The sequence below is a fragment of the Henckelia pumila genome, chromosome 3 (genome assembly GCF_033568475.1).
Source record: "Henckelia pumila isolate YLH828 chromosome 3, ASM3356847v2, whole genome shotgun sequence".
Taxonomy (NCBI): Eukaryota; Viridiplantae; Streptophyta; class Magnoliopsida; order Lamiales; family Gesneriaceae; genus Henckelia; species Henckelia pumila.
Genome location: NC_133122.1, coordinates 39,850,536 through 39,860,780, shown reverse-complemented (window position 1 = coordinate 39,860,780; position 10,245 = coordinate 39,850,536). Strand labels below are relative to the sequence as shown.

At 37.9% G+C, this 10,245-nt stretch overlaps 1 protein-coding gene across 2 annotated transcripts; it reads left to right on the top strand.

The window, feature by feature from the left end:
* On the top strand, positions 1 to 10,118 carry LOC140887962 (uncharacterized). 2 transcript variants are annotated; one of them, XM_073295609.1, is made up of 15 exons: positions 1 to 361; positions 1,144 to 1,278; positions 1,366 to 1,445; positions 1,601 to 1,684; positions 1,813 to 1,900; positions 2,022 to 2,176; positions 2,340 to 4,341; positions 5,469 to 5,779; positions 5,938 to 6,253; positions 6,343 to 6,498; positions 6,691 to 6,832; positions 7,551 to 7,627; positions 8,981 to 9,120; positions 9,513 to 9,621; positions 9,739 to 10,118. In XM_073295609.1, exons 1-15 carry the CDS (start codon positions 164 to 166, stop codon positions 9,931 to 9,933), a joined length of 4,188 nt encoding a protein of 1,395 aa, XP_073151710.1. In that variant the 5' UTR covers positions 1 to 163; the 3' UTR covers positions 9,934 to 10,118. The 2 variants fall into 2 exon arrangements, with proteins under 2 accessions (XP_073151710.1, XP_073151711.1); XM_073295610.1 differs by lacking the exon at positions 1 to 361 and having other exon boundaries at positions 1,164 to 1,278; positions 1,373 to 1,445.
* The last annotated feature ends 127 nt before the right edge of the window (positions 10,119 to 10,245 follow it).

Genomic DNA, 10,245 nt, shown 5'->3' with positions numbered 1-10,245 from the left:
CTCTTCAGTCAATGGACAGTTCCGGTTCCACGGCCCAAGCAACATCATCCCCCATTTCCCTCTCTCTCTGTAGTCACTTGGAATCTGCAAAAACCAATGATTTGATTCCGTAATTTCATTTTTCTCCCAATCAATCAAAATTCAAAACCCGAAACGAGAAGAAATGGCGGTTTCGGAACACGAATCTTCCTCTTCGTCTGCATCAGCGAGGCAAAACACCAACCGTAACTCGCGATCAGCCTTCGGAAACAACGCCGGCGCTTGTTATTTGGCGAAGACAGTCCTCAGAGGCAGCGTCGTTCTTCAAGCTGTCCGCGGCCACTTCCGCTCCCCCGCTTGCTACGACGTCGTCTTCGGCAAGGTTTTTCCTTTTTATGTTCCTGCACTAAATTTTATTTGCTTGGGGGGTGTTTTCTTGATTTGCCTGTCAGAAATTCGACGCAAGCATTTCAGCCGCAGTTACGTTTGTGTTCGTGTGCGTGACTAGGTTCAGTCCTTTCTTTTGCAATTTGTTATCCATTTTCACGAAATAAATTCTTTTCTGAACAAATTTGAGTGATGTTTTGAGCGGTTTTTCTTAGACAAACAATGTATATTGTATATTTAATCGGTGACTGGATTCTATTTCTTGCTGACTATAAAAGATGTGCGTGTCAAGCATCTACCAAATTCAGCTTGCCATGGCGGAATCACAAAATTGCCTTACGGGATGTTGAAATACGTCCCACGTCGGTACGTCGGTTGGACAGAGTTCGTGGGAGTTTCTTATATTGACAAGGACAATCCTCGCGACTTGAGTTAGCTTTTGGGATGTGTTAGGTCCAAGTCCAAATTTTAACGTGTCATGTGTTGGACTGCTCATAGTTGGCCACCCGTTAATATTTTCACGCTTCAGATGTACATTCCTGTGCGTGTGTGGATGTGTTTAAATATATCCCACGTCGGTTTGAATCGAGTTCCTGGGAGTTCCTTATTTAGACGAGGACAACCCACTCCCTTGAGCTAGTTTTTGGGGAGTCCAGATTTTAACAAAGGACTTCAAGTCGTTTATGAATATGAATTAATATAGCTTATATTGATTTGGACTAAGTCGTTCAGAGATGCAGTCATAAAAATCTCACTTTCTGCCAAATCTTGTTTCAGGAGACATCAATAGAGCTTGTTACAATCGGTGAAGACGGAGTTGTGCAATCTGTTACTGAACAACCTGTGTTTGGCACAGTAAAAGATATTGCAGTACTTCCTTGGAATGAGAGTTTCCGAGCACAGAGTTCAAAGGTTTTTTATGCTAATTCTTTTATTTTTTACTTACTTTTTCTTGGAAACTCTAAATTGTTGAGGATTAATTGCTTGATTGTTTGGTAGTTACCAGGGAAGGATATATTGCTTGTCATTTCTGATTCAGGGAAGCTGTCGTTTCTTTCCTTTTGCAATGAAATGCACAGGTTCTATTCGATGATATTTTATTGCTATCTTTTCTTGAAATAATTTTTTCTACTTTAATGCTTATGGCTTATTTCCCAAAATAGTCTTTTGAGAGTGGTTGCTTACTTATTTATTTATTTATTAATTATTAATAATAATTAAATAAATCTTGCAGGTTTTTCCCATTGACTCATTTACAACTTTCTGCTCCTGGAAACTCGAGACATGAAGTTGGAAGGATGTTGACTGTTGATTCCAGGTGATTTAGTTCCTGACTACTATTGCCCACACTCGAGTTTTTCCGACGATAAACAGCTGCATCAGTTTCCACTCAGATCTTTTAGAACTGCTATTCATGTAGGTTGTTTAATGCTTTGCCCTATACAGTGGTTGCTTTGTTGCTGCCAGTGCGTATGAGGACCAGTTGGTTATTTTCTCGCTTTCATTTTCCTCCAATGGTGAAATCATTGATAAGGTTGGGATTTAGCATATACTTTACCACCATTGATGTTGTATTGGTGCTGTCCTCTTAATATTCAGTTAAATGCTATAAAAATTTTCTAACCTTTTCTTTTCTCTGTTTTCACTGATTTTAGAGAATCTCTTGTCCTCCTGAAAAAGATGGACTTTTGCAAACTGATAGAGGTGCTACTAATATCTCTGGAACTATATGGAGCATGTGCTTCATCTCAAAGGAAAACTCTCAGCCTGGGAAGGAGTATAAGCCAGTTTTGGCTATTCTTTTAAATAGGTACGTTATACGTAATATGTCTTAGCTTTGAGATTGAGAACTACTTTCCTGCCATTTAGTTTTATCTTTGCACCAAATGACTTCTTTTTTAGTGCTTTGGTTGTATTGGAGAAATAATACATATTCATTTACCATTCGTAGAAGTTTTCTTCTTGTTCTACAGGAGAGGATCTTTTTATCGGAATGAACTTCTTTTGTTGGAATGGAACGTTGAGGAACAAGCAATTCACGTATTATATAAGTTTGCTGAAGCTGGACCCTTGGCGCATCATATTGTTGAAGTCCCTCATGTTCATGGATATGCCTTCCTGTTTAGGGCTGGTGATGTTGTCCTGATGGATTTTAGGAATGCTCATAACCCTACATGTGTTTATAGAACAAGTTTAAATTTCACTCCTTTTGAGGAAAAAAAATATGAACATGTTGTTAGAATACCAGATATTATGGATGAAGAAGGTATGTATAGTGTTGCTGCATCCGCGTTGTTGGAGCTTAGTGACATAAATAAAAATGATGATCCAATGAACATTGATGATTACAGCAACGTGAAACCTGGTTGCAACTATGTCTGCTCGTGGAGCTGGGAACCAGGTGACTCATATAATCCTAGGATAATTTTTAGTGCAGATTCTGGGGATATATATGCGATGGAAGTTATCTTCGAGTCTGATGGCATCAGAGTAAATCTATCTGCTTGTCTTTACAAAGGTCTACCATCTAAGGCTCTTTTATGGCTTGATGGTGGATTCGTGGCAACCATTGTTGACATGGCTGATGGAATGGTATTAAAATTTGAAGAGGGATTCTTGTGCCACAGAAGTCCGATTCAGAATATTGCTCCAATCTTGGATATGGCATTTGTTGATTATCCTGAAGAGAAATCTGATCAAATGTTTGCCTGCTCTGGGATGGCTCCTGAAGGATCTTTACGAATCATTCGAAGTGGTATCAGCGTGGACAAATTGTTAAAAACTGCTCCTATTTATCAGGGTATTACTGGTACTTGGACATTAAAAATGGAAGCGTCTGATACCTATCATTCTTTTCTTGTGCTGTCATTCGTTGAAGAAACCAGGGTGCTCTCTGTTGGGATTCGTTTTTCTGATGTGACTGATTCTGTTGGTTTTCAGCCTGATGTCTGTACTTTGGCTTGTGGCCTTGTGGCCGATGGGGTGTTGGTCCAGATCCACCAATATGGAGTCAGACTCTGTTTGCCTAGTGGAGCTGTGCATACAAAAGGTGTTCCTCTTGCATCCCCTATTTGCACTTCATGGTTCCCTGATAATATGTCCATAAGTCTTGGAGCTGTTGGAGATGGTATAATCATAGTAGCAACTTCCAGTCCTTGCTTCTTATTCATCCTTGGTATTAGATCTTCATTGACACATCATTACGAAGTATATCAGATGCAGTGTGTGAAATTGCAGAATGAAGTGTCTTGTTTTTCCGTACCTCAAAAGCACCTTGAGCAGAATAAAGCACCAGTAACATATGGAGATAACCGCCATATGGCGCCTCTCACAAATGTAAATAATGACTACATGTTTGTTATCGGTACTCATAAGCCTTCAGTAGAAGTTGTCTCCTTTACATGTGACAAGGGGATGCAAATTGTTGCCACGGGGGTTATTTCATTAATGAACACCATGGAAGCTACTGTTAGTGGTCGTGTTCCTCAAGATGTAAGGCTTGTCTTTGTTGATCGTCTGTATGTTCTTTCTGGATTAAGAAATGGAATGCTTCTTAGGTTTGAGTGGCCTGTTACTTCTACACTATCATCTGCTAGGTCTCCTTGTCAGCAGTCTACTGTTGGTTCTTGTATGGTGAATGCTCAGGCCACGTGGAAGTCTACATCCCCAAATCATAAACTACTACCAACATCCATTTCCAATACATCTGGGAAGGCTAAAGGAGAGATTCCAGTTAATCTTCAGCTGATTGCTGTGCGCCGTCTTGGTATCACACCTGTTTTCTTGGTTTCCTTGGGTGATTCCCTTAACGCTGATGTGATTGCTCTCAGTGATAGGCCTTGGTTAGTGCATACTGCAAGACATAGCCTCTCGTATACCTCCATCTCCTTTCAACCTTCCACTCATGTCACTCCTGTGTGTTCAGTGGAATGCCTTAGAGGAATTTTATTTGTTTCAGAGAACAGTCTTCATCTGGTAAAATAAGTATATACTTGATGTTGATTTATTCTCCCTCTGCTTCAACTCTTTCCTCTTTCGCAATACTTTTGCATTTCACTTTTATTTTCCAAGATTGGTACAAAAGCCGATAGGCCTCTTTGTGGGTGTATCTTTCTCTGTAAGAGCATCACATACATGATTAAATTAAGCAATTGAGATGGACATGAAATAGATTTTTGCCGTATAAATTTGGTCATTGCAATTCTTAACCATCCATTGATAGAATGGCCCATTCTCTGTACAACACCTCACGAGTCAAGAAATTACTTGATGGAAATTTGAGTTAGGATTTCTTTGGTTTTTGTGAAAATGGCAATTGAAGCCCGGAACTACCATAGGTATCCATCTTGAAGGGAAATGGTGGTGAGCTGGTTGCTGAATTGAGTCTCTTGATTTGGTACCAACTTTTTCACTGTTCTACTATCAAATCCTGTATTTTTGGCTCTATGTTGGATCTAGTACAGCATTTATTGTAATACGTGAGAATAATATCAAACATGAAAATTTAATGAATTAAATTGTGGCTTAGTATTAGTTTATGCCAAAAAAATGTTCTACAAGAATTCTGGGGATAGCAGTGAACTACAACTATCTTGTGTAATTGGTTATTGTAAATCCGTGCAGTTGGAGAAAAATTTGTAAAGCTCAAATCTTTTGTAGACACTACCTGGTGGCAAAATAATCATATTGTTACACAGATGGCTTGCAAATCCAATCAACATGTTTGCATGAAATGACTAAAGCACTATTTTCTGGATAAAGCCTGCATCTCGACCTATTTCCTATGTGATTTACAAAAAATTACGAAAATAAAATTATCCGTTGTAGATTTGTTGGTTCCTTTGGTATTGTCAGCAACGCTTTCCGCTTACCCCCTTAACCTTTGAAATAAACATCGAGGTTATTCACCCTGGGGAAGTTTCATGTTCATGCACCTTTTATTTTCAGAATACACATGTTTAGTGTTTACTGAAACAATATTTCATTATTAGAGAGAAATGAAGGGTATTATGTCAGCCTTTGCACCTTTCTATTCATAATGACTACTCTTGAATTTATTCCAATCGCTTTTGACATCAGGATACTGCCTAATTGTGTCATAGGTGGAAATGGTGCCAAGTAAGAGGCTTAATGTGCAGAAATTTCATCTTGGGGGGACGCCTAGAAAAGTGTTATATCACAATGAGAGCAAGTTATTGCTTGTCATGAGGGCAGATTTGGATAATGATTCATGTTCATCTGACATCTGTTGTGTGGATCCAGTGACAGGCCGCTTATTGTCTTCTTTCAAATTTGAACCTGGGGAGACAGGGAAATGCATGAATCTCATGAAAGTTGGAAATGAGCATGTGCTGGTGGTTGGGACGAGCCTATCTGCTGGTCCAGCCATAATGCCTAGTGGTGAAGCTGAAAGGTTCTATATCTACCTTTTGGGGGGCTTTAATGTATTTTCCAGGAAGTTTTCATACTTAGGGACTAGGGTGCATTGCTTTTGGTTTTAATTAGTAGATTTTATTGGAGTCCTTGTAATTTATATGCATGCTGAATGTGACTGTGGTGTGTTTTTTACAGTACAAAAGGTCGTTTGGTGGTTCTTTGCCTTGAAAGTTTGCAGCATTCTGACAGTGGTTCTGCAACACTATGTTCCAAGACTGGTTCATCGTCCCAACAAAATTTATCTTTCTGTGAGATTGGTGGTTGTGTGGTGGAACAGCTTGCAAGCAGTAGTCACTGCAGCAGCCTGGAAGATAATAGCTGTGATGGAATCAAACTTGAAGAAACTGAAGCATGGAACTTGCGATTAGCTTATCAAGCCATTTGGCCTGGGATGGTCCTTGCTGTGTGCACTTACCTTGATCGGTACTTCTTGGCTTCTGCCGGTAGTTCTGTAAGTCAGGGAAATTTTTTATTCTGCTACAGGAAACCTTGGTGAAGATTGTTGGGGCTTTTCTAAATATTGCAATTTTTGTTTTTCAGTTTTATATTTGCAGTTTTCCAAATGATAACTCTCAGAGAGTCAGGAGATTGGCTATTGGAAGAACGCGTTTTACAATCATGACTTTAACTGCGCATTTCACCAGGATTGCGGTTGGGGATTGTCGTGATGGTATTCTTTTCTATTTGTACCATGAGGTCAGCAGCTATAATGTTTGTTTTCTGTGTAGTAACCTGTTCATTTTCCCTGAGCTGCACATTTCACCAGAAGTATGTGTTGTTTCAAAATGGAAAGAAAAAACAATTAAATAGAAGAGATGGTATTATCGAAATATATTATTATGTATTTGGTTGAATTACTATAAACTACCATTTACTGTTTGAATCCAGGATTCCAGAAAACTTGAGCAAGTATACTGTGATCCTGTCCAACGGCTAGTTGGTGACTGCATGCTTATGGATGTAGATACTGCTGTTGTTTCAGATCGTAAGGGAAGTATTGCTGTCATGTCATGTGCAAACCATTTAGAAGGTAAATCGAAGAGTTATTATACTTCGTTATGTGTGTGCGTATCTTGAATTAGAATTCAAACAGCACGACTGTATATATGTGAAAACATCTCCTTCTAAATATGATAGGAAACCGTACTAAAATTACAATAAAAAGTCTATACCAAAGATGCATCTTATTTTTTAATAATATAATATCCAATGCAGAATATATTCTTTGATATCTAACAATTTTTCATGTTTCTAGTACATTTTGGTAGCATACTGGAAATCTTTGCTATCATGTCCAAGATCTTTTGGAATTGGTTAAAATTATGAGCATCTTATGCTGCTTCTTTAAAGCGTGTTACCCCCCTTCACTTGATTATCCAACTATAGGGCTTCAGAAGTGTTAAAAAATGTGGTATTAAAAAAGTTCTTCCTTGAGTTTGATGTTTGCTGCCTTTTACGTTAAAGTAATCAAATACTTGAGATACTTTTGAATGGCTAGTTATCATGGTGAACCTGCACATATTATAAATTGAAATAACTGCCCTGTTGTCAATCAGTTAGTGAGTAAATTTGTTTCTGGCTAGTCATATATATATAGCTTAGGATGAATTTTCAGTGCTCACACAATCACGCAGCTATATGTGTGCGTTAAAGATATTATGATTTCCATTTCTAACTATTGTGTAGCTCGTACCGAAACAAAAAATATATATTTTGATTAACTGAATGTGATTAAATTCCTGTTACAGATGATGCAAGTCCAGAGCGGAACTTGACAGTTTGTTGTTCTTACTATATGGGGGAGATTTCCATGAGTATAAGGAAGGTAATTTTTTATTAAGAGCCAATAGTTTCTGATAGCTTGGATGCGAACATGCTTATTAAATAACAGGGACTAGAGAATCATGTCTCTTTTCTTGTATTTTAAGAAATGCCATTTAAGTACGAAAATATGGTAGAAAGTGGTAGATGTGTTCAGCATGCGACTAAATTAAGGGTCGTACTGAAATAATGTTCTTGCTTTTTCTTTTTTTCTTTTTGAATTTGAAGTAATTGTACTGAGGCGAGCCATAGGTATTTTTGTTGGATGCTAGGAAGTCCAATGAGATATTGTACTTCTCGATTGGATGCTAGGAAGTCCAATGAGACACTGTACTTCTCGAAGATTTTGGTATCCTGCAATTTTTATTACTTTTTATGAGCTGATCCACATGGGAAAAATTTGGCCATTAAGTTGATGCAATTTATTCAGATGAGCCTTGTCTTACCAACTGTGTGAGTTTACCATTTTCAGGCCTTGTGATTCTTAATTGACTTAATGATTGTTTTAAATGATTCGTGACTGCAAGGGCATGAGACAAAATCTGGAGTTTGATCTTGTAAAACTGTTGTTTTCCTCGAACAATTGTAGTGAATTAAGAATACCAAAATAGATTAAGAACAATTTATACTGATTTATATAACATATATTGAATATAAAAAGATAGTAACCCAGATATTTCTCTCTTTAGAACCCTAAGCTTAAAGCTAGTAGAACCCACAAGAAATTAAGAAACTGAATCCCCAACTATCGCCGCACTCGATACATTTTATATCTTTCCCTCACATGGACCTCTCCTAATTCGGCCCACTTACCCCTTGAGGGCATAGGTTTTAAGAAAAGTTTCTTTTGAAAATTCAGGAGCTTTTCAAATTTTTAAGTGCAGATCTCAAGTGTCTTCATAGAAATTCAAGATTTGGAATTTCTTGCCAAATCCTGTTCTTGGGCCAACTCTCTGGTTTGTCCGATGAAAAGTTCTCAGATCTTTTAACGAACTTCATCGGTTTGAGTTCTTTTCATGGTCCCTAACTCTACTCTAACTAGTTTTTGTGATAGGACCTTGACTTGGTTTTTATTTTTCTAGCTTTAATGGGCATCAATTTTATGTACTTGGATGACTTAGCCTCAGTTCAATTTCAACAATCTAAAGGTCGGGGTCGTGCCAAATATACAGACCCCACCCAAACTTTGATACAGGTGCTTTTGTTTTAATAAGAACAATTTTGTTCACTAACATCAATAGGATCTAGAACATATCCTCTGCAGGGATCGTTTCTTATATGCATCAGTATTTCTTATATGTGATTTTTCATTTTTTTTTTAGAAGGAAGTGATTTTTCATTTTTATATCCTCTGCAGGGATCATTTTCGTACAAACTATCAGCAGATGACCCAATGAAGGACAGTGATGCTGTTTGTAATGTTGTTAACCTTTCACATAACTGTATCATGGCATCTACTCTGTTGGGCAGCATAATAATCTTCATTCCCTTGAGAAGGTATGTTATCTATCTGTTCATCTCTTCTTTTTCATTATTTTTTTTCTTAGTTCAAGCATCTTCATCACTTGTTTTCTTGTTATTTTCTTTACTGGGAACATGGATATAGCAGTCTGAAAATGGCTTATTAAATATCTAATTTTAAAAGAGCACCATATTTCGTTATAAAATATGGCTCTATGCCATGCCGTAATATAGTATGAAATAGGGAAAATTGGGAAAAATGAACCTAGTCAACCAATTTTTTTAATAAAATGTTTGACCAGGGTTAGATTAAAAAAAATATATCCCTATAAAATATGCCTCTATGCTGTGATATTTCGAGGCTATCATGTTAATTGGTTGGAACTATATGGGTTGTTAACCTGTTAACATGAATATATTCGTTTCAGGGAGGAATATGAGTTGCTGGAAGAACTTCAATCTAGGCTGGTGATTCACCCGCTTACTGCTCCTATTTTAGGAAATGACCACAGTGAGTATCGAAGCCGTGAAAATCTGGTGAGCCTCCGTGAACTTTTTTCATCTGTGCTGTCAACGTACTTCCAAGCACAAGTTCGTGTGTGTGAGAGGAACTGAAACCGACTTTTTTTTTTTTTTTTTGGGGTTGACGGATAGGTCGGGACTCCTACGATCCTTGATGGTGACCTTCTGAGTCAGTTCCTGGAGCTAACAAGCATGCAACAAGAAGCTGTGTTGGCATTGCCGCTTGCATCACCAAATACTGTAATGTTCAGTTTGAGAACATGTATGCCAGTTATGGTCAATGAAGTTGTCAGATTGCTTGAACGAGTACATTATGCCTTGAACTAAATGTATTTTGCCTTTTTTTGTTTTTGGTTCAAAATGTTTAGAAATATAAGATGTATGTTTTAGCATTAGGGACAATGCCTTGTGAGGAAAGCTCGCATGAATACCACCATGTATGAAAGATATCGGTGCTCGACTTGATAGGGACATTTTATATGGTTACGAACGAAAAATAATACTTCTCGGCTTAGGTTGATGGTTTTTGGTTGCAGGGGGTGACCCTTTCGTATAGGCATTGTGGTTGCTAGTGTACTGCAAAATTAGATGTAATGTAATATGTGGCTCGGGCTGAACATTGGGTTCCAACTGGATTTC

Coding starts and splice junctions, on each gene's coding strand:
- LOC140887962 (XM_073295609.1), top strand. CDS start 164: ATGGCGGTTTCGGAACACGAATCTTCCTCTTCGTCTGCATCAGCGAGG. Junction 362..1,143: donor ACGACGTCGTCTTCGGCAAG/GTTTTTCCTTTT, acceptor ATCTTGTTTCAG/GAGACATCAATAGAGCTTGT. Junction 2,177..2,339: donor TTGGCTATTCTTTTAAATAG/GTACGTTATACG, acceptor CTTGTTCTACAG/GAGAGGATCTTTTTATCGGA.